At 46.7% G+C, this 24,904-nt stretch overlaps 2 protein-coding genes and 1 pseudogene across 5 annotated transcripts in view; 1 reads left to right on the top strand and 2 right to left on the bottom strand.

Moving 5' to 3' along the window:
- The first annotated feature begins 6,139 nt into the window (after window positions 1-6,139).
- si:ch211-67e16.4 (uncharacterized) lies at window positions 6,140-10,583 on the top strand. Its single transcript, XM_036959488.2, has 3 exons — window positions 6,140-7,501; window positions 9,137-9,640; window positions 9,855-10,583. The coding sequence occupies exons 1-3, from the start codon at window positions 6,862-6,864 to the stop codon at window positions 10,466-10,468; spliced, it is 1,758 nt and encodes a 585-aa protein (XP_036815383.2). The 5' UTR covers window positions 6,140-6,861; the 3' UTR covers window positions 10,469-10,583.
- Window positions 10,584-13,670: 3,087 nt separating this feature from the next.
- LOC118943600 (uncharacterized) lies at window positions 13,671-15,199 on the bottom strand (annotated as a pseudogene).
- fer1l6 (fer-1 like family member 6) overlaps window positions 13,671-24,904 on the bottom strand; it is a 62,849-nt gene continuing 51,615 nt past the window's right edge. For all 4 annotated transcript variants that reach the window (XM_090216458.1, XM_090216460.1, XM_090216457.1 and 1 more), the window contains 5 exons: window positions 23,322-23,420; window positions 20,785-21,026; window positions 20,032-20,189; window positions 16,450-16,550; window positions 13,671-16,205 (listed from right to left, as the gene is read on the bottom strand). In XM_090216458.1, coding sequence (XP_090072584.1) covers window positions 16,025-16,205; window positions 16,450-16,550; window positions 20,032-20,189; window positions 20,785-21,026; window positions 23,322-23,420 — 781 coding nt within the window. In that variant the 3' untranslated portion in view covers window positions 13,671-16,024. The remainder of the gene's footprint in view (window positions 16,206-16,449; window positions 16,551-20,031; window positions 20,190-20,784; window positions 21,027-23,321; window positions 23,421-24,904) is intronic.

The raw sequence follows: 24,904 nt of genomic DNA, 5'->3' as shown, positions 1-24,904 counted from the left end.
CGAATTAAGATTCAAAGATGTCTGAAGGAAAGAAGGACGTGTCAGCTGTGACATCACACGTTGAGTTTGACCGTTTTTATTTTTGGCTATTGAACTATATAGTACGGGAGGTGGATTCTGGGTAACAGCATTTCAGCTCTGTACTACACAGAAATGCATCATTCTGAATATAAATGTCATTCTCGTCATGGTGATGTATCCTAAAATAGATACACAAAGGTAGAAATATGCAATACTCTCCTTTGCATATTTGGGTATTATTCTACACACTGGCTATTATTTTAATGAGCTCCGCCCCTAAACAAGACCAAATTTCATTGGTTTGGACCGGATCTAATCTGAACCAATCGTAGGTGTCTATGTTTCACAAGTTTGTACATGATAGTATAGTACGGTAAAGCAGCGGTTCTCAAGCTATTTGACCCCGGGACCGTTGGTTCAAGATTGTGACACTCCAATGATGTATATAAACCCTGGATGGCGGGTGCCATGTGTTGGCCAGTGAGAGGGTTTGAAGCCACAGGTCGGCCATATTGGTACTCCCCAGAAGAAGGAGTCCTCCATAGGAGTGGATGGAATTCCACTGTATTTCAATTAGATGTTTCAAGGACAAAATGACATGTATTAAAGTATCTTGTTGTTTTGAGGAAGGTATACTTTCAAAAAAATTATACTTGACGGAAAATGTTTTTATATATTTTATTAAAAATATACATATGTTTAGCTCACATAATATAACTTAAAAGTAGGCTTTCAATTGCCTGTAATAGAATAAACCTGGCAAAAACAAACGTAGACATTAATAAATGCATTTTTTATAGCTTCTAAAATATTTTTGTTACACTGATGGGGGAGTGCCAAGATGGAGGCGCGGTGGCTTCAAAACAGCACCCTGTCGGCCGTCTAGTGTACATGTGAATGACTGGTCACTACAGCCATGCATTCAAAACAGGGCCCTGTCGGTCGTCTAGTGTACATGTGAATGACTGGTCACTACAGCCATGCATTCAAAACAGCACCCTGTCGGTCGTCTAGTGTACATGTGAATGATTGGTCACTACAGCCATGCATTCAAAACAGGGCCCTGTCGGTCGTCTAGTGTACATGTGAATGACTGGTCACTACAGCCATGCATTTTCAAAATGCAAGATACAAAAATAAACTGTGTTTTACACCTGGATTTTTAGCTGAAAGTCATTCATGTTAGCAGCCAATATCAACTCGAGATATCATATCATGTCACTTCTCTGGAGTCCAAAACAAACAGAATCATACGGCCAACCTGTATGGACCCTAGGTTGCAGGATTTGGATGTTGTTTGGATGGATGGTTGTGGATTGGTGGGCGAAAAACGCAAACATCTAGCAACCCAAAGGCTACATGTTTGAATCTCATCAAGGACAACTTTAGCATTTGAGCAACTTTGCAACTACTTGCTACTTTGCAACTTCTAAGCATGTTAGCCCTAAACTAACTCCTAACTCCTAACCCTAACCTTAACCATTAACCCTATGACGTGTAGGAGTGTTGGGCCAGTGGCCGAAAAGGTTGCTGGATCGAAGGCAAAAATATGTGGTTCTGCCCCTGAGCAAGGCAGTTAACCCACTGTTCCCCGGGCGCCGATGTCGATTAAGGCAGCCCCCCGCACCTCTCTGATTCAGAGGGGTTGGGTTAAATGGGGAAGACACACCTCTCTGATTCAGAGGGGTTGGGTTAAATGGGGAAGACACACCTCTCTGATTCAGAGGGGTTGGGTTAAATGGGGAAGACACACCTCTCTGATTCAGAGGGGTTGGGTTAAATGGGGAAGACACACCTCTCTGATTCAGAGGGGTTGGGTTAAATGCGGAAGACACATTTCAGTTTAGTTGTACAACTGACTAGGTATCCCCGTTTCCTAACCTGGCTAACATTAGCATTAGCCACATAGCAAACGTTAGCCACAACAAATTGGATTTCGTAACACATATGTTTTGTAAATTTGTAACATATTGTACAAATTGCAATTTGTCACATATTGTATGAATTGCCATTCGTAACATATACTCATAAACTCAAAAAGTCACATACTCCTCCTGAGTTTATCAGGAAGTGTATAGGAGATGTTGTACCCACTGTGACTATTAAAACCTACTCTTAACCAGAAACCATGGATAGATGGCAGTATTCGCGCAAAAATTTGAAAGCGCAAACCAACGCATTAAAACGTGGGAATATGGCCGAATACAAACAGTGTAGTTATTCCCTGATCCTCAACACTGGGGCCCCACAATCCCCTCCTGTACTCATAACATCCCGGTGTGGCGCAGCGCTCTAATGAATCTCAGTGCTTGAGGCGTCAAGCACCATAAATTAATACACATCATACTAAATTGAGCGTGCTGGATTTACGTTTACTATGTTCCGTCGAATCTATGAGACCAGGCTGCTCTGTCTGCACTGAATCACTTTGAAGGGCAGCCTGCCTGCAGAATGCTAGTTGCTAACTAGGTAGCCCCTTTCCCCCCACAACATATACCAGAATATGTTCCATCTTCATCCCATAGTATTGAAGGCAGTACTATGTTACAGCTGTTTATCTTTATACATGTAGCCAGTAGCCACCCAAACTAGGCTTATTTGAAACATGAACATGATCAATCAAATCGCCGGGTTATTCCTCTGGCAAAGATGCCTCCGTAGTAGATTTCTGAACTGTATTTTATATGGATAATATAAACGTTCCACTGGTTGGACAGACTATGCTTTCCATCTGATCCAAACAGATTAAATCAACGTTGTTTCAACGTAATTTGTCAACGTGTGGTGATGTGGAAAATGTTTTTGGGATTTTTAAAAAGTAATCACCGTAAACTGTTGTTTTGAGGGTGAAATTATAACCACAGAATTGTCATTATGGTAACCAAATGTCAACAAAGATATTGGATAAAATATGTTGAATTTGTACCTTTAAAACAAAGTCAGAACCTCACTTTGAGAACCACTGCAGTAGAGTTCAGAAGTTGTACGAAAAGCTGCCTCTTTCGACCTGTTCTCACTGTAGTTGTGACATCACTTCCTGCAACAGTGCCATGGTTCTCACTGTAGTTGTGACATCACTTCCTGCAACAGTGCCATGGTTCTCACTGTAGTTGTGACATCACTTCCTGCAACAGTGCCATGGTTCTCACTGTAGTTGTGACATCACTTCCTGCACAGTGCCATGGTTCTCACTGTAGTTGTGACATCACTTCCCGCACAGTGCCATGGTTCTCACTGTAGTTGTGACATCACTTCCTGCACAGTGCTTGGTTCTCACTGTAGTTGTGACATCACTTCCCGCACAGTGCCATGGTTCTCACTGTAGTTGTGACATCACTTCCAGCACAGTGCTTGGTTCTCACTGTAGTTGTGACATCACTTCCTGCACAGTGCCCTGTTCTCACTGCAGATGTGAAATGACATTGTTTACATTGTATTAATCCTGTACAGCTTTAAGTTAGCACACCATATCTCCCTCAGACTTTAGTAAGCCTGTAATATTGTTTATATCAGCGGCTAAGAGTGTCAATTAGCTAAGTAAGCTAGCATGGTGTATTTAGTAGCATGGTTGGCTTCTTATCCCTTCCTTTATGTATATATGCATAGAGAACATATATATTATCATTCCTTTATGCGTATAGGCATAGAGAACGTATTTTTATATATATATATACATATATTAGGATTCCTTTAGTAACCACTCATTTGTGAACAGGAGTTCTGATCTAGGATCAGGTTATTCATTGTGATTTCGGCCTAAAGGTCAAACTGATCCTGGATCCAGCACTCTAACTCTGAGACGCTTTGTGAATATGGAAGCTTTGTATTTAGAACTGTATGTCGAAGTTAACATTTCCTCAACATCGTAACATCTATCCCCTACACCACTCCCAGTGGAGGCACTGCATCTCAGTGCAAGAGGCGTCACTACAGTCCCTGGTTCAAATCCAGGCTGAATTACAACCAGCAGTGATTGGGAGTCCCATAGGGCAGCAAACAATTGGCACAGGTTTGGCCGGAGTAGGCCATCATTGTAAATAAGATTTTTTTCTTAACTGACTAGCCTAGTTAAATAAAGAAGAGGTGTCACTACAGTCCCTGGTTCAAATCCAGGCTTAATCACAAACGGTGGTGATTGGGAGTCCCATAGGGCGGCACACAATTGGCCGAGGTAGGCCGTCATTGTAAATAAGAATTTGTTCTTAACTGACTTGCCTGGTTAAATAAATATGAAATAAAGGTAACATTTGAGATCCTACTCACCACTCCACCTCGTCAACAACATCGCACCACACTGATCTATCTTTGTTTCCATCTCAAAACTTTCCCAGTCAGCGGAAAACTACCTGGGTGTGAGTCACTCAGACACGATTACTGGTTCTTTCATCATCAAACAGGCCACAGCATCGCCACAACATCACGTCCGCACTCATCTGACGAACTGCTGAAAACAGCAATAACATTAGGTCTACAAGCCTAATTTGTCCGTGTGTAACTCTGTGTTGTTGTTTGTGTGTAACTCTGTGTTGTTGTTTGTGTGTAACTCTGTGTTGTTGTTTGTGTGTAACTCTGTGTTGTTGTTTGTGTCGCACTGCTTTGCTTTATCTTGGCCAGTTGTAAATGATAACTTGTTCTCAACTGGCCTACCTGGTTAAATAAAGGTGAAATGTATATATATATATATATATATATATATTTTAAAACAAGCCTTGATATATGTCTAAAGCCATATAGGAGTCAACAGTCATGTGTCAGGGTATAGGCCTACCTACATCCACTGAGAGCAAAGTATATCACTATGCTTTAAAGTCAATTACTCCTATGTGGCTAATTGCAACTTTAAATTCTAATTTTAGCAAACAACATTATATTAAGCCTAATAAATCCAGAATTTGCACAGCAAACCTTTTTACCCAGTAGGCACACCACATCATTCCAACTTGGAAATGTGAGTAATATTTGGTGTTGATCAATGGAGATTTTAACCTATTTTCACCCACTCAAAAAGCCTGTTGAATTCCCAAAATGTGTTATCGCTATGCATTCAACGATTTAAAAGCACAACCAAGTTTCAAAATGGGAATAAATTGTCAGATATTTTGTATTTATACAACAAATGAATGTGTTTCCACTGTGCTTCATATAACAGCACAACCAAATGAACTGGATTAGAGTTGAGATTACATTTCAAGTACATACTGCAAATGGTGTTGGAGATTCTGCACAGACTATTACAGTAATTGTGAAGATCTCCACAGACCTGCACGCTTTCTATGACGACATAGGAAGACATTTATAGTTACAGGAACTTCCAAATATGGCCATGGATGATACTCATTTTAAGGTTGAATAAATACTGTTACATTAGTTTGTAAAATAGTCTTAACTTTAGTCTATTAACTGTATTACAAAAGTAATATTGATTTTTTGTTTAGTTGTCAACGCAACCAAATATCTAAATGAAAGAACAGGACTACAAGTTTGATTCAGTCCTGTTCTTTAACTGTGATTTTTAAGTTGAGACGGAGACATGAATCCAACAAATCCATTATGAATTTGTAGACAAACTGGAATTAAAGCCAAACTAAGTTAGTGTCTCAGATGGAACTATCCATGTTGACAACCAAAGACTATTTAATATCCAGTTTGTACTACAAACTAAGAATTGATACGTTAGATTCACATATCCATCTCAACCAAACTAAACCAATCTAAGTTTAAGATTAGGACTGCAAAATACACTTTAAAGTTTAATTTAGTCCTATTCTTTAACATTGATATTTGGTTGAGATAGAGATATGAATCCAACATATTAATTATTAACTTGAATATCCAATTTCAAATCAACCAAAGCTAGTCTATTTTTAGTTGGACACTGTGTTGAATTGAAACAGTAGCTGTTGATGACTTCCCTAATGCAATATAGGCCTAAATAGTTGAATCGATAATATATAAAGTATGGTTTACTGTACATTTAATTTGATCCGTTAAATCTACCCTTTGGATTGACCTTGATAGCAATAGTGAATCTTTTAAGTTATCAAGAGTTCTCTCAATAATTATTTTTAAAGATAACACATAGGCAGTAGTCAGTGACAAATGTCCCAGTTAAGCAGGGTTTGGCTTGGTTAAAACCCTGGATGGGAGACCAAAGAGATAGTTGTAGAGTAGGAGGTGCTGCCCAGGCTATTTGTTTTTTGGTAGTGGATATAACGTTGACGATCTGATGTTGGTACAAATTCAACATATTTTATACAAGGTTAAAATACTATGTTGATACTATATTGAAAATTGGTTACCATTGATATAATACTGTGATTGTAATTTCACCATCAAAACAACAGTTGATTACTGATCCAAAGTATTATTCACATAGATTCCACATCACAATACGTCGACAAATTACGTTGAAACAATTATGATTCAACCAGTTTGTGTTGGTCATCAAATATGTATTGTTCCTTCCCGGAACCTAAACCACCAGAGATGACGGACGCATTTGATGAAACACAGGAAATATCAAATGAAGAATATCTTTGTTTACATGGGTCCGAAGAAGCAGGAAACGCTTCAATTTGATTAGTTTAGAAATGATCTAGGCACGTTTTCTTGTTGAATCACTTTGCAAACAATGAAAAACGATCCAATTGTCTTGTTTAGTTAGATCTTTGGAGCATGGTGATGGTGTCAGCTTGCTACGATGGTAGCTAGCTAGCTAGCTATCTCGACGTTAGCAACAATCAGTCGCTAGCTAAACAGCTCACGGAGGACGACTGACTATGATATTTGACCTCCGATGTTATTAAGATATTAAAATATTTATAAAAGTAAAGAAAAAAAATGGATATCAGTCTAACAGTTTCCCTAATGCAGGGCCAGATGGGTACCGTGATAGAGAGAGCGGTGAGTGCCGCTGTTGAGACGGTGTTAGGGGAGATGCTGAAGGTGGTCGGTATTAAATTCGACGAGCTGAAGAGGGAGGTCGCAGCAAAAGAAAAAGAGACCGAGAGCATCAGACAGATGCTGGACAAATCCCGATCTCAGATGAAGACAATGCGGAAGTACATGAACGCTCTGGGTGCCAGGCAGCAGGAGCACTCTGCCACTTACCAGACCAACCAGAGTACAGCATTCGGTCATTCGGATCCGCATAGACCTCACTGTTCCTCAGCGGCTGCATCCAAGGCAGCGCAGTCCTCTGGTTTATCACAACCACAGAGAAGGACGGTTACCAACACCCACATTGCCATTACAAATGGAAACGTACAGTCAAGGAATCACATCACTATCGCTCTACCCTCTGATAACTTGGCCAGATCCTCCCAACCTTCTGAGAATATTATAAGGGCCACATCATCATCATCGTTTGACAGCCACGATGACCTGACTGCCATGGTCTCACAAGCTCTGGAGAGCCCATCATTGATCACCACTGTCTCTGCAATAAACAGTTCATCAGAGCACCTGGAACCTTTGAAAGGTAAAATATGATTTGTTGAGTATGTATGGGTATTTTTCAGTGTTTGCTTGAATATGTAAATTGATGGCCTGACTGATGGCCCTAGTGACTGAGACCCAGTACGGCCCTAGTGACTGAGACCCAGTACGGCCCTAGTGACTGAGACCCAGTACGGCCCTAGTGACTGAGACCCAGTACGGCCCTAGTGACTGAGACCCAGTACGGCCCTAGTGACTGAGACCCAGTACGGCCCTATTGACTGAGACCCAGTACGGCCCTATTGACTGAGACCCAGTACGGCCCTAGTGACTGAGACCCAGTACGGCCCTAGTGACTGAGACCCAGTACGGCCCTAGTGACTGAGACCCAGTACGGCCCTAGTGACTGAGACCCAGTACGGCCCTAGTGACTGAGACCCAGTACGGCCCTAGTGACTGAGACCCAGTACGGCCCTAGTGACTGAGACCCAGTACGGCCCTAGTGACTGAGACCCAGTACGGCCCTAGTGACTGAGACCCAGTACGGCCCTAGTGACTGAGACCCAGTACGGCCCTATTGACTGAGACCCAGTACGGCCCTAGTGACTGAGACCCAGTACGGCCCTAGTGACTGAGACCCAGTACGGCCCTAGTGACTGAGACCCAGTACGGCCCTAGTGACTGAGACCCAGTACTGCCCTAGTGACTGAGACCCAGTACGGCCCTAGTGACTGAGACCCAGTACAGCCCTAGTGACTGAGACCCAGTACGGCCCTAGTGACTGAGACCCAGTACGGCCCTAGTGACTGAGACCCAGTACGGCCCTAGTGACTGAGACCCAGTACGGCCCTATTGACTGAGACCCAGTACGGCCCTATTGACTGAGACCCAGTACGGCCCTATTGACTGAGACCCAGTACGGCCCTATTGACTGAGACCCAGTACGGCCCTAGTGACTGAGACCCAGTACTGCCCTATTGACTGAGTCCCAGTACGGCCCTATTGACTGAGTCCCAGTACGGCCCTATTGACTGAGTCCCAGTACGGCCCTATTGACTGAGTCCCAGTACGGCCCTATTGACTGAGTCCCAGTACGGCCCTATTGACTGAGACCCAGTACGGCCCTAGTGACTGAGACCCAGTACGGCCCTAGTGACTGAGACCCAGTACGGCCCTAGTGACTGAGACCCAGTACGGCCCTATTGACTGAGACCCAGTACGGCCCTATTGACTGAGACCCAGTACGGCCCTATTGACTGAGACCCAGTACGGCCCTATTGACTGAGACCCAGTACGGCCCTAGTGACTGAGACCCAGTACTGCCCTATTGACTGAGTCCCAGTACGGCCCTATTGACTGAGTCCCAGTACGGCCCTATTGACTGAGTCCCAGTACGGCCCTATTGACTGAGTCCCAGTACGGCCCTATTGACTGAGTCCCAGTACGGCCCTATTGACTGAGACCCAGTACGGCCCTATTGACTGAGACCCAGTACGGCCCTATTGACTGAGACCCAGTACGGCCCTATTGACTGAGACCCAGTACGGCCCTAGTGACTGAGACCCAGTACGGCCCTATTGACTGAGACCCAGTACGGCCCTAGTGACTGAGACGTAGTATATCCCTCTATATTCTCCCTGTGTTGGTTGACCACCATGTTACCTCTCTATCTCTCCAGAGGAGCCCCCAGCATCCCTGGACCCCGAGGTGTCTGATGAGAGCCAGAGGAGGGAGGAGGAAGAAGAGTGTCAGGCTGAGTGGACCATCATTACACAGCCACCAGAGACCAGCACAGACCCTGGGGACCAGCTGGTCCTCTCCCCACCCAGGACTGACGGAGCAGATTGCTTTGCCACCATGGCTGCTTGTAGTGCCCAGCCTCGGCTCCAGGTGAAAGAGGAGGAGGCCGAGGTGGAGATCATCTGTATCAAGCAGGAACCGGAGGATGTTGAGAGTTTGTTGTTCAACCTGGCTGCTGAGGTCCTCAACTCCCAGGGCAACCTTTTAGACAGGCACACTCAGGGGAGCCTCCTGGACTGTCACAGGACAGTACCCTCACAGGGCCAGAGAGAGAGGACAGTACCCTCACAGGGCCAGAGAGAGAGGACAGCATCCCTTTCCTCACAGAGCCAGAGGACATTAACAGAGCACACAGTGTTCAGCTCAGCCAGCCCTTGTACATGTGAGTAGAGTAAAGTTCTGCTGTGTTGTTGTTACTGTGTGTCAGTTCAGTAGGATGTTACCTAGCCTGGTCCCAGATCTGTTTGTGTTGTATAGCCAAGTCCTATGATCCTATTACCAGAGGACTTGGCCAGACAGCACAAACAGATCTGGAACCAGGCTACATATTATACACCTGAACTAATGACTTGTTGTCTGTCCTCTTCATTCTCAAGATGGGCTGTCCCAGCCAGTGATGTCCATGTCACGCGGAGTTGCTCCCAGGCCAATGGTCCGTCCGTGGCCCAAAGACCTGAGTCTGTACGAGGAGTTTAAAATGAGACGAAGTGAGCTGAGGAGGAGGAGCCAGACCCGTCGGAGGGAGATGGAGAAGAACCTTCCCCAGCCTCTATTAGCTGACCTGGTGAAGGAGAGACGGGAGAAGACCCGGCTCAGAGTGGCCCGCTGGAGAGCCAAGAGGAAGCTGCAGGCCTGCCAACTGACTCAGATGAGCCAGACACAACACCAGGCTGGACCTGGTCTGGGCCAGGGGAACAGTGGGCTGGCGAATCATAGCCCGATTAGCCAACACACACAGCACAAAACCACAGGCCCCACTCAGACTCCGCAGAGGAACCGTGCTGCCCTCTCTCAATCGCAGTACAACAACAGTTTTTTGTACAACAGAAGTCACTGTGAGACTGGGGCTGGTAACGTTAACTACCCTCCTCTCCAGTTCAACTCCTCCTCTCTAATGCTGGGACAACATGGAGGACACGATATGGAGCCTGTCATGAAATCATCCTCACAGCAGGGCCTCTCACTGACTGACTCAGAGCTCTACCAGTAACAGGAGAACAACAGTACCAGGTCTACTCTACAGGAGAACAACATTACCAGTTCTACTCTACAGGAGAACAACAGTACCAGTTCTACTCTACAGGAGAACAACATTACCAGTTCTACTCTACCAGTAACAGGAGAACAACAGTACCAGGTCTACTCTACAGGAGATCAACAGTACCAGTTCTACTCTACAGGAGATCAACAGTACCAGTTCTACTCTACAGGAGATCAACAGTACCAGTTCTACTCTACAGGAGATCAACAGTACCAGGTCTACTCTACAGGAGATCAACAGTACCAGTTCTACTCTACCAGTAACAGGAGAACAACAGTACCAGTTCTACTCTACAGGAGAACAACAGTACCAGTTCTACTCTACAGGAGATCAACAGTACCAGTTCTACTCTACCAGTAACAGGAGAACAACAGTACCAGTTCTACTCTACAGGAGAACAACAGTACCAGGTCTACTCTACAGGAGAACAACAGTACCAGTTCTACTCTACCAGTAACAGGAGAACAACAGTACCAGTTCTACTCTACCAGTAACAGGAGAACAACAGTACCAGGTCTACTCTACAGGAGAACAACAGTACCAGTTCTACTCTACAGGAGATCAACAGTACCAGTTCTACTCTACAGGAAATCAACAATACCAGTTCTACTCTACCGGTAACAGGAGAACAACAGTACCAGTTCTACTCTACAGGAGAACAACAGTACCAGTTCTACTCTACCGGTAACAGGAGAACAACAGTACCAGTTCTACTCTACAGGAGAACAACAGTACCAGTTCTACTCTACCAGTAACAGGAGAACAACGGTACCAGTTCTACTCTACAGGAGAACAACATTACCAGGTCTACTCTACAGGAGAACAACAGTACCAGTTCTACTCTACCAGTAACAGGAGAACAACGGTACCAGTTCTACTCTACCAGTAACAGGAGAACAACAGTACCAGGTCTACTCTACCAGTAACAGGAGAACAACAGTACCAGTTCTACTCTACCAGTAACAGGAGAACAACAGTACCAGTTCTACTCTACCAGTAACAGGAGAACAACAGTACCAGGTCTACTCTACCAGTAACAGGAGAACAACAGTACCAGGTCTACTCTACAGGAGAACAACAGTACCAGGTCTACTCTACAGGAGAACAACAGTACCAGTTCTACTCTACCAGTAACAGGAGAACAACAGTACCAGGTCTACTCTACCAGTAACAGGAGAACAACAGTACCAGGTCTACTCTACCAGTAACAGGAGAACAACAGTACCAGGTCTACTCTACCAGTAACAGGAGAACAACAGTACCAGTTCTACTCTACCAGTAACAGGAGAACAACAGTACCAGTTCTACTCTACCAGTAACAGGAGAACAACAGTACCAGTTCTACTCTACCAGTAACAGGAGAACAACAGTACCAGGTCTACTCTACCAGTAACAGGAGAACAACAGTACCAGGTCTACTCTACAGGAGAACAACATTACCAGTTCTACTCTACAGGAGATCAACAGTACCAGTTCTACTCTACAGGAGATCAACAGTACCAGTTCTACTCTACCGGTAACAGGAGAACAACAGTACCAGTTCTACTCTACCAGTAACAGGAGATCAACAGTACCAGTTCTACTCTACAGGAGAACAACAGTACCAGTTCTACTCTACAGGAGATCAACAGTACCAGTTCTACTCTACCGGTAACAGGAGATCAACAGTACCAGTTCTACTCTACAGGAGAACAACAGTACCAGTTCTACTCTACAGGAGATCAACAGTACCAGTTCTACTCTACCGGTAACAGGAGAACAACAGTACCAGTTCTACTCTACCAGTAACAGGAGAACAACAGTACCAGTTCTACTCTACCAGTAACAGGAGAACAACAGTACCAGTTCTACTCTACCAGTAACAGGAGAACAACAGTACCAGTTCTACTCTACCAGTAACAGGAGAACAACAGTACCAGGTCTACTCTACCAGTAACAGGAGAACAACAGTACCAGGTCTACTCTACCAGTAACAGGAGAACAACAGTACCAGGTCTACTCTACCAGTAACAGGAGAACAACAGTACCAGTTCTACTCTACCAGTAACAGGAGAACAACAGTACCAGTTCTACTCTACCAGTAACAGGAGAACAACAGTACCAGTTCTACTCTACCAGTAACAGGAGAACAACAGTACCAGGTCTACTCTACCAGTAACAGGAGAACAACAGTACCAGTTCTACTCTACCAGTAACAGGAGAACAACAGTACCAGGTCTACTCTACAGGAGAACAACAGTACCAGGTCTACTCTACAGGAGAACAACAGTACCAGGTCTACTCTACCAGTAACAGGAGAACAACAGTACCAGGTCTACTCTACAGGAGAACAACAGTACCAGGTCTACTCTACAGGAGAACAACAGTACCAGGTCTACTCTACCAGTAACAGGAGAACAACAGTACCAGTTCTACTCTACAGGAGAACAACAGTACCAGGTCTACTCTACCAGTAACAGGAGAACAACAGTACCAGTTCTACTCTACAGGAGAACAACAGTACCAGTTCTACTCTACCAGTAACAGGAGAACAACAGTACCAGGTCTACTCTACAGGAGAACAACAGTACCAGGTCTACTCTACCAGTAACAGGAGAACAACAGTACCAGGTCTACTCTACAGGAGAACAACAGTACCAGGTCTACTCTACAGGAGATCAACAGTACCAGGTCTACTCTACCAGTAACAGGAGAACAACAGTACCAGGTCTACTCTACAGGAGATCAACAGTACCAGGTCTACTCTACAGGAGAACAACAGTACCAGGTCTACTCTACCAGTAACAGGAGAACAACAGTACCAGTTCTACTCTACCAGTAACAGGAGAACAACAGTACCAGGTCTACTCTACAGGAGAACAACAGTACCAGGTCTACTCTACCAGTAACAGGAGATCCAATCAGAGGACACTTGTGTTGTAAGGATTCTATTCCCTATGTGGTGCTCTACTTTGGACAAGGGCCTTTTTGGCTTCCTAGGGAATACTTTGACTTATGGGACACAACCTATTACTTCTGGCTAATAACATGAGATATTTCACATGGAATTGTGTGTCTAACTGTCTAAGACAAATGTATTTAAATGTGCTTTTATTTTAGTATAACAGCCTAATAATTATTTAATTGCTAACAAAAAAATAACCCCAAAATGTTTTTTTTTGTGTACAACAATTATTTATTAAAGTACATGATTTATGTTAAAATAGAGGCAGTGACCATCCTTACATGTCTAGAAATATACATACTACATACTACATGCTAGAATCATAACATGGAGGATACTGTACTGAATAACATGGATACTGTACTGAATAACATGGATACTGTACTGAATAACATGGATACTGTACTGAATAACATGGATACTGTACTGAATAACATGGATGATACTGTACTGAATAACATGGAGGATACTGTACTGAATAACATGGAGGATACTGTACTGAATAACATGGATACTGTACTGAATAACATGGAGGATACTGTACTGAATAACATGGATACTGTACTGAATAACATGGATACTGTACTGAATAACATGGAGGATACTGTACTGAATAACATGGAGGGTACTGTACTGAATAACATGGAGGATACTGTACTGAATAACATGGATACTGTACTGAATAACATGGATACTGTACTGAATAACATGGAGGATACTGTACTGTACTGAATAACATGGAGGATACTGTACTGAATAACATGGATACTGTACTGAATAACATGGATACTGTACTGAATAACGTGGAGGGTACTGTACTGAATAACGTGGAGGGTACTGTACTGAATAACATGGATACTGTACTGAATAACAGGATACTGTACTGAATAACATGGAGGATACTGTACTGAATAACATGGAGGATACTGTACTGAATAACATGGAGGGTACTGTACTGAATAACATGGATACTGTACTGAATAACATGGATACTGTACTGAATAACATGGAGGATACTGTACTGAATAACATGGAGGATACTGTACTGAATAACATGGAGGATACTGTACTGAATAACATGGAGGATACTGTACTGAATAACATGGAGGATACTGTACTGAATAACATGGATACTGTACTGAATAACATGGAGGATACTGTACTGAATAACATGGAGGATACTGTACTGAATAACGTGGAGGGTACTGTACTGAATAACGTGGAGGGTACTGTACTGAATAACGTGGAGGGTACTGTACTGAATAACGTGGAGGGTACTGTACTGAATAACATGGATACTGTACTGAATAACAGAGGATACTGTACTGAATAACATGGAGGATACTGTACTGAATAACATGGATACTGTACTGAATAACATGGAGGATACTGTACTGAATAACATGGAGGGTACTGTACTGAATAACATGGATACTGTACTGAATAACATGGAGGATACTGTACTGAATAACATGGAGGATACTGTACTGAATAACGTGGAGGGTGCTGTACTGAATAACATGGAGGATACTGTACTGAATAACGTGGAGGGTACTGTACTGAATAACGTGGAGGGTACTGTACTGAATAACGTGGAGGGTACTGTACTGAATTTTTTTCCCCTTGGGCAAACTTTGTCAATATGGTTGAATCTAAAATGTTATTTATACTCTTTCTGCAACTGTATTTAAATAAATGTTAATATATAATATGCTATTCTGATATTGCAACATCATTATGAATTCCTGAGTTAGTCGTCTGACTATTTCTATAGATTCAGTCCCGACCCTGCTTGATAGATTATCTAAGTGACTGTAGGTTGATTTAGACTTTTGGTCCCCAGTCAGCCAGCTTGTCAGCCAGCTAGTCAGTCAGCTAGTCAGTCAGCCAGCTAGTCAGCCAGACAGCTAGTTACCCAGCTAGTCAGTCAGCTGGTCAGTCAGCCAGCTAGTCAGTCAGCCAGCTAGTCAGTCAGCCAGCTAGTTACCCAGCTAGTCAGTCAGCTGGTCAGTCAGCCAGCTAGTCAGCCAGCCAGCTAGTCAGCTAGTCGACCTGTCAGTCAGCCAATTATTCAGTCAGTCAGCTAGTCAGTCAGCTAGTCAGTCAGCTAGTCAGTCAGTCAGCTAGTCAGTCAGCTAGTCAGTCAGCTAGTCAGTCATTCAGCTAGTCAGTCAGTCAGCTAGTCAGTCAGTTAGCCAGCTAGTCAGCCAGCCAGCTAGTCAGTCAGCCAGCTAGTCAGCCAGCTAGTCAGTCAGTCAGCTGGTCAGTCAGCCAGCTGGTCAGTCAGCCAGCTAGTCAGCCAGCTAGTCAGCCAGCCAGCTAGTCGACCTGTCAGTCAGTCAGCTGGTCAGTCAGCCAGCTATTCAGTCAGCCAGCTAGTCAGTCAGCTAGCTAGTCAGTCAGTCAGTCAGCTAGTCAGTCAGTCAGCTAGTCAGTCAGTCAGCTAGTCAGTCAGTCAGCTAGTCAGTCAGCCAGCTAGTCAGTCAGTCAGCTAGTCAGTCAGCTAGTCAGTCAGGCAGCTAGTCAGCCAGCTAGTCAGTCAGCTGTGGTAGTGCAGTGTGTTAACCATTGACTATCTTCTGTGAGATGGCTGCTGGCAGGGTGTAGAGCAGCAGGGCGATGAACAGAGCTGTGATGAGCAGGACCAGAGCGATGATGATGTACTTCTTATAATTCCTCCAGATCAGGTGGAAGAAGCACTTAAAAGGGTTCACAAACCACGAGAATGACGTGTCTGGCCGGCTAGAGAGGGGAGAGAGAGAGAACAACACTTTAAACAGGGCTCAGAGTAGAGCTGCTGATCTAGGATCAGGTCTCCCGCTCTCTATGTAATCCTATTTACTATGAGCTAAATTATAAAACTGGTCCTAGATCTGCAGTCAAACGGGTTCATGAAGCAGGAGGAGGACTTGTATGGACGGCTAGAGAGAAGAATAGAGTTGATAGAATCGTTTTGTAATTAGTCAATAAAAAATGCAGATCATACTTGGGTTTTTCCAGGGGTTCAGGCTCCTTGCGGGCTCGACCAACCGGATTCTTCTCTGCCTCCTCTGATGTCACCAGGTGGAACTCCGCCTCTACTTTCCCCTGGAGACAACAACCAAAACATGTTACCGCCCCTGAATCTCAAATCACCCCCTTCCTCCTAGACAGTAGACACAACCCCTAGCCCCTTCCTCCTAGACAGTAGACACAGCCCCTAGCCCCTTCCTCCTAGACAGTAGACAACCCCTAGCCCCTACCTCCTAGACAGTAGACAACCCCTAGCCCCTTCCTCCTAGACAGTAGACACAACCCCTAGCCCCTTCCTCCTAGACAGTAGACACAACCCCTAGCCCCTTCCTCCTAGACAGTAGACACAGCCCCTAGCCCCTTCCTCCTAGACAGTAGACACAACCCCTAGCCCCTTCCTCCTAGACAGTAGACAACCCCTAGCCCCTACCTCCTAGACAGTAGACAACCCCTAGCCCCTTCCTCCTAGACAGTAGACACAACCCCTAGCCCCTTCCTCCTAGACAGTAGACAACCCCTAGCCCCTTCCTCCTAGACAGTAGACACAACCCCTAGCCCCTTCCTCCTAGACAGTAGACACAACCCCTAGCCCCTTCCTCCTAGACAGTAGACACAACCCCTAGCCCCTTCCTCCTAGACAGTAGACAACCCCTAGCCCCTTCCTCCTAGACAGTAGACACAACCCCTAGCCCCTTCCTCCTAGACAGTAGACAACCCCTAGCCCCTACCTCCTAGACAGTAGACACAACCCCTAGCCCCTTCCTCCTAGACAGTAGACACAACCCCTAGCCCCTTCCTCCTAGACAGTAGACACAACCCCTAGCCCCTTCCTCCTAGACAGTAGACACAACCCCTAGCCCCTTCCTCCTAGACAGTAGACACAACCCCTAGCCCCTTCCTCCTAGACAGTAGACACAACCCCTAGCCCCTTCCTCCTAGACAGTAGACACAACCCCTAGCCCCTTCCTCCTAGACAGTAGACACAACCCCTAGCCCCTTCCTCCTAGACAGTAGACACAGCCCCTAGCCCCTTCCTCCTAGACAGTAGACACAACCCCTAGCCCCTTCCTCCTAGACAGTAGACAACCCCTAGCCCCTACCTCCTAGACAGTAGACAACCCCTAGCCCCTTCCTCCTAGACAGTAGACACAACCCCTAGCCCCTTCATCCTAGACAGTAGACAACCCTAGCCCCTTCCTCCTAGACAGTAGACACAACCCCTAGCCCCTTCCTCCTAGACAGTAGACACAACCCCTAGCCCCTTCCTCCTAGACAGTAGACACAACCCCTAGCCCCTTCCTCCTAGACAGTAGACAACCCCTAGCCCCTTCCTCCTAGACAGTAGACACAACCCCTAGCCCCTTCCTCCTAGACAGTAGACAACCCCTAGCCCCTACCTCCTAGACAGTAGACACAACCCCTAGCCCCTTCCTCCTAGACAGTAGACACAACCCCTAGCCCCTTCCTCCTAGACAGTAGACAACCCCTAGCCCCTTCCTCCTAGACAGTAGACACAACCCCTAGCCCCTTCCTCCTAGACAGTAGACACAACCCCTAGCCCCTTCCTCCTAGACAGTAGACACAACCCCTAGCCCCTTCCCCCTAGACAGTAGACAACCCCTAGCCCCTACCTCCTAGACAGTAGACACAACCACTAGCCCCTTCCTCCTAGACAGTAGACAACCCCTAGCCCCTTCCTCCTAGACAGTAGACAACCCCTAGCCCCTACCTCCTAGACAGTAAACACAACCACTAGCCCCTTCCTCCTAGACAGTAGACAACCCCTAGCCCCTTCCTCCTAGACAGTAGACAACCCCTAGCCCCTTCCTCCTAGACAGTAGACAACCCCATAGCCCCTTCCTCCTAGACAGTAGACACAACCCCTAGCCCCTTCCTCCTAGACAGTAGACACAACCCCTAGCCCCTTCCTCCTAGACAGTAGACACAACCCCTAGCCCCTTCCTCCTAGACAGTAGACACAACCCCTAGCCCCTACCTTCTAGACAGCAGACACAACCCCTGGTCCCTAGACAGTAGACAACCCATAGCCCCTACCTCCTAGACAGTAGACAACCCCTAGCCCCTACCTCCTAGACAGTAGACAACCCCTAGCCCCTACCTCCTAGACAGTAGACAACCCCTAGCCCCTTCCTCCTAGACAGTAGACACAACCCCTAGCCCCTTCCTCCTAGACAGTAGACACAACCCCTAGCCCCTTCCTCCTAGACAGTAGACACAACCCCTAGCCCCTTCCTCCTAGACAGTAGACACAACCCCTAGCCCCTTCCTCCTAGACAGTAGACACAACCCCTAGCCCCTTCCTCCTAGACAGTAGACACAACCCCTAGCCCCTTCCTCCTAGACAGTAGACACAACCCCTAGCCCCTTCCTCCTAGACAGTAGACACAACCCCTAGCCCCTTCCTCCTAGACAGTAGACAACCCCTAGCCCCTTCCTCCTAGACAGTAGACACAACCCCTAGCCTCTTCCCCCTAGACAGTAGACAACCCATAGCCCCTACCTCCTAGACAGTAGACAACCCCTAGCCCCTACCTCCTAGACAGTAGACACAACCACTAGCCCCTTCCTCCTAGACAGTAGACACAACCCCTTTCCCCTTCCTCCTAGACAGTAGACACAACCCCTAGCCCCTTCCTCCTAGACAGTAGACACAACCCCTAGCCCTTTCCTCCTAGACAGTAGACACAACCCCTAGCCCCTTCCTCCTAGACAGTAGACAACCCCTAGCCCCTTCCTCCTAGACAGTAGACACAACCCCTAGCCCCTTCCTCCTAGACAGTAGACAACCCCTAGCCCCTTCCTCCTAGACAGTAGACAACCCCTAGCCCCTTCCTCCTAGACAGTAGACAACCCCTAGCCCCTTCCTCCTAGACAGTAGACACAACCCCTAGCCCCTTCCTCCTAGACAGTAGACACAACCCCTAGCCCCTTCCTCCTAGACAGTAGACACAACCCCTAGCCCCTTCCTCCTAGACAGTAGACAACCCCTAGCCCCTTCCTCCTAGACAGTAGACACAAACCCTAGCCCCTTCCTCCTAGACAGTAGACACAACCCCTAGCCCCTACCTCCTAGACAGTAGACAACCCCTAGCCCCTTCCTCCTAGACAGTAGACACAACCCCTAGCCCTTTCCTCCTAGACAGTAGACACAACCCCTAGCCCCTACCTCCTAGACAGTAGACACAACCCCTAGCCCCTTCCTCCTAGACAGTAGACACAACCCCTAGCCCCTTCCTCCTAGACAGTAGACACAACCCCTAGCCCCTTCCTCCTAGACAGTAGACAACCCCTAGCCCCTACCTCCTAGACAGTAGACACAACCCCTAGCCCCTTCCTCCTAGACAGTAGACACAACCCCTTGCCCCTTCCTTAAAGGGGGGCTACAGGTTGATTTGTGAGTTTGTCTGCGTCCCACACGACACATACTAGACACCATTGGGTTCTGGTCAAAATGTGCTGCACTATATAATAGGGTAGCCATTAGGGCAAGCAGCCTCGTTGCCATCAGAGTAACGGTGTTGAATGGTATTGGTACCGTGAGTTCCCCGGCCTTGACAAAGGGCCACCAGCCCCTGGACCTCTTCTGTTGGAAGATGGAGATCGTCTCTACGCTGTCCATCAGCATGTCCATTTTGCAGGCCTTGGCTGACTTGGCCCCGCGAGGAAACCCATGTAAGTCCAGCTCTACTGTACCTGAGAACAGAGAAACGTCCATCTTAACTCTCGTTTCATTCGTACAGGAAGTATGAGAACAGAGAAACGTCCATCTTAATTCTCGTTTCACTCGTACAGGAAGTCTGAGAACAGAGAAACGTCCATCTTAGCTCTCGTTTCACTCGTACAGGAAGTATGAGAACAGAGACACGTCCATCTTAACTCTCGTTTCACTCGTACAGGAAGTATGAGATAGGAGAAACGTCCATCTTAACTCTCGTTTCACTCGTACAGGAAGTATGAGAACAGAGAAACGTCCATCTTAACTCTCGTTTCACTCATACAGGAAGTATGAGAACAGAGACACGTCCATCTTAACTCTCGTTTCACTCGTACAGGAAGAATGAGATAGGAGAAACGTCCATCTTAACTCTCGTTTCACTCGTACAGGAAGTATGAGATAGGAGTGTAGAGTGTTAATGGGAAAATAAACGTGCTGGGTTGGGATGTGATTTCCCTGATTAATCAGCAATACCTGATCCTGATCATTGAAATAAACCTGTCCCCCTTCCTCCCATTGACTACTGTCTTACAGCCCAGGGAAAGGAGTCAAACCAGAGTCTCTTTCTCTTACCCAAGAAATCATCAGACGACAGCCTGTCAAAGTCCCAGACCTGCATCACCAACATGGCCGGTAGCTTCTGCTCTGTCTTGTCCAGGGAGAAGATGCTCCCCCTCTTACTGACTACCACCACCTTCTCGGCAGGCAGGTAGTTAAAGGGGAACACCAGGCGCCAGTTGAAGTTACCCTCCCCAGTCAGAGAGTTGTAGTGAACATCAGTCTCCTGGCGATCGTCCTCAAAGCCCTTAAGCCACCTGAAAAAAAGTATACAATTATACAAATATAATTTTCAGCGTATTGAGTGAGAGAGGATGACAGTGGAGAAAGATAGAGAGGATGACAGTGGAGAAAGATAGAGAGGATGACAGTGGAGAAAGATAGAGAGGATGACAGTAGAGAAATATATATAGGATGACAGTAGAGGATGACAGTAGAGAAAGATAGAGAGGATGACAGTAGAGAAAGATAGAGAGGATGACAGTAGAGAAAGATGGGGGGATGACAGTGGAGAAGGATATATTGAGGATGACAGTGGAGAAAGATATATAGAGGATGTCAGTAGAGAAAGATATAGAGGATGACAGTGGTGAAAGTAGGCCGGATTCGGACCTGTGCTGACACCCTAGACCTGTGTGCCCCTGTGCCCCTAGACCTGTGTGCCCCTAGACCTGTGTGCCCCTAGACCTGTGCTGACACCCTAGACCTGTGTGGCCCTAGAGCTGTGTGCCCCTAGACCTGTGTGCCCCTAGACCTGTGCTGACACCCTAGACATGTGCTGACACCCTAGACCTGTGTGCCCCTAGACCTGTGCTGACACCCTAGACCTGTGTGCCCCTAGACTGGTGTGCCCCTAGACCTGTGCTGACACCCTAGACCTGTGCTGACACCCTAGACCTGTGTGCCCCTAGACCTGTGCTGACACCCTAGACCTGTGTGCCCCTAGACCTGTGCTGACACCCTAGACCTGTGTGCCCCTAGACCGGTGTGCCCCTAGACCGGTGTGCCCCTAGACCGGTGTGCTCCTAGACCTGTGCTGACACCCTAGACCTGTGCTGACACCCTAGACCTGTGTGCCCTAGACATGTGCTGACACCCTAGACCTGTGTGGCCTTAGAGCTGTGTGGCCCTAGACCGGTGTGCCCCTAGACCTGTGTGCCCCTAGACCTGTGTGCCCCTAGACCTGTGTGCCCCTAGACCTGTGTGCCCCTAGACCTGTGTGCCCCTAGACCTGTGTGCCCCTAGACCTGTGCTGACACCCTAGACCTGTGTGCCCCTAGACCTGTGCTGACACCCTAGACCTGTGTGCCCCTAGACCGGTGTGCCCCTAGACCGGTGTGCCCCTAGACCGGTGTGCCCCTAGACCGGTGTGCTCCTAGACCTGTGCTGACACCCTAGACCTGTGCTGACACCCTAGACCTGTGTGCCCCTGTGCCCCTAGACCTGTGTGCCCCTAGACCTGTGTGCCCCTAGACCTGTGCTGACACCCTAGACCTGTGTGGCCCTAGAGCTGTGTGCCCCTAGACCTGTGTGCCCCTAGACCTGTGCTGACACCCTAGACATGTGCTGACACCCTAGACCTGTGTGCCCCTAGACCTGTGCTGACACCCTAGACCTGTGTGCCCCTAGACTGGTGTGCCCCTAGACCTGTGCTGACACCCTAGACCTGTGCTGACACCCTAGACCTGTGTGCCCCTAGACCTGTGCTGACACCCTAGACCTGTGTGCCCCTAGACCTGTGCTGACACCCTAGACCTGTGTGCCCCTAGACCGGTGTGCCCCTAGACCGGTGTGCCCCTAGACCGGTGTGCTCCTAGACCTGTGCTGACACCCTAGACCTGTGCTGACACCCTAGACCTGTGTGCCCTAGACATGTGCTGACACCCTAGACCTGTGTGGCCTTAGAGCTGTGTGGCCCTAGACCGGTGTGCCCCTAGACCTGTGTGCCCCTAGACCTGTGTGCCCCTAGACCTGTGTGCCCCTAGACCTGTGTGCCCCTAGACCTGTGTGCCCCTAGACCTGTGTGCCCCTAGACCTGTGCTGACACCCTAGACCTGTGTGCCCCTAGACCTGTGCTGACACCCTAGACCTGTGTGCCCCTAGACCGGTGTGCCCCTAGACCGGTGTGCCCCTAGACCGGTGTGCCCCTAGACCGGTGTGCTCCTAGACCTGTGCTGACACCCTAGACCTGTGCTGACACCCTAGACCTGTGTGCCCTAGACATGTGCTGACACCCTAGACCTGTGTGGCCTTAGAGCTGTGTGGCCCTAGACCTGTGTGCCCCTAGACCTGTGTGCCCCTAGACCTGTGTGCCCCTAGACCTGTGTGCCCCTAGACATGTGTGCCCCTAGACCTGTGTGTCCCTAGACCTGTGTGTCCCTAGACATGTGTGCCCCTAGACCTGTGTGTCCCTAGACCTGTGTGGCCCTAGGTCCATCAAGGTCCTTTTCAGAATACTGATCTTCAGGGATGAGCTGAATGTAATCTATAATCATCAATGTCTGTCTTTATATTGGATGCGTTTTGAAACCCCCCACTGTCGCTCCGCTCACCCTTTGACGTAGATGTCACTAGACTGTGTTCCTGTGAGGATGTTAGTGTCCTCCAGAATCACATCTTCAGTGTTCCAGATGATGATTCTCAACTCAAACCTTCACAGGATCAACAATCAATCAACTCATACCTTCACAGGATCAACAATCAATCAATCAACTCATACCTTCACAGAATCAACAATCAATCAATCAACTCATACCTTCACAGGACCAACAATCAATCAACTCATACCTTCACAGGATCAACAATCAATCAATCAACTCATACCTTCACAAGATCAACAATCAATCAATCAACTCATACCTTCACAGAATCAACAATCAATCAATCAACTCATACCTTCACAGGACCAACAATCAATCAATCAATTCATACTTTCACAGGACCAACAATTTTATTGACCTGGCCTGGTGTATATTGGTCTTGTATTGAACTGGCCTGGTGTATATTGGTCTTGTATTGACCTGGCCCGGTGTATATTGGTCTTGTATTGACCTGGCCCGGTGTATATTGGTCTTGTATTGACCTGGCCCGGTGTATATTGGTCTTGTATTGACCTGGCCCGGTGTATATTGGTCTTGTATTGACCTGGCCTGGTGTATATTGGTCTTGTATTGACCTGGCCTGGTGTATATTGGTCTTGTATTGAACTGGCCTGGTGTATATTGGTATTGTATTGAACTGGCCCAGTGTATATTGGTCTTGTATTGAACTGGTCTGGTGTATATTGGTCTTGTATTGAACTGGCCTGGTGTATATTGGTCTTGTATTGAACTGGCCCAGTGTATATTGGTCTTGTATTGAACTGGTCTGGTGTATATTGGTCTTGTATTGAACTGGCCTGGTGTATATTGGTCTTGTATTGAACTGGTCTGGTGTATATTGGTCTTGTATTGAACTGGCCCAGTGTATATTGGTCTTGTATTGAACTGGCCCAGTGTATATTGGTCTTGTATTGAACTGGCCTGGTGTATATTGGTCTTGTATTGACCTGGCCTGGTGTATATTGGTCTTGTATTGACCTGGCCTGGTGTATATTGGTCTTGTATTGACCTGGCCCAGTGTATATTGGTCTTGTATTGACCTGGCCTGGTGTATATTGGTCTTGTATTGACCTGGCCTGGTGTATATTGGTCTTGTATTGACCTGGCCCAGTGTATATTGGTCTTGTATTGAACTGGTCTGGTGTATATTGGTCTTGTATTGACCTGGCCCAGTGTATATTGGTCTTGTATTGAACTGGCCTGGTGTATATTGGTCTTGTATTGAACTGGCCTGGTGTATATTGGTCTTGTATTGAACTGGCCTGGTGTATATTGGTCTTGTATTGAACTGGCCTGGTGTATATTGGTCTTGTATTGAACTGGTCTGGTGTATATTGGTCTTGTATTGAACTGGCCTGGTGTATATTGGTCTTGTATTGAACTGGCCCAGTGTATATTGGTCTTGTATTGACCTGGCCTGGTGTATATTGGTCTTGTATTGACCTGGCCTGGTGTATATTGGTCTTGTATTGACCTGGCCCAGTGTATATTGGTCTTGTATTGAACTGGTCTGGTGTATATTGGTCTTGTATTGA

The sequence above is a fragment of the Oncorhynchus mykiss genome, chromosome 22 (assembly GCF_057628025.1).
Source record: "Oncorhynchus mykiss isolate SJ-2025 chromosome 22, ASM5762802v1, whole genome shotgun sequence".
NCBI classification, from domain to species: Eukaryota; Metazoa; Chordata; class Actinopteri; order Salmoniformes; family Salmonidae; genus Oncorhynchus; species Oncorhynchus mykiss.
Note: the sequence above shows the minus strand (reverse complement) of the source record. Positions and strands in the feature narration are given on the sequence as shown.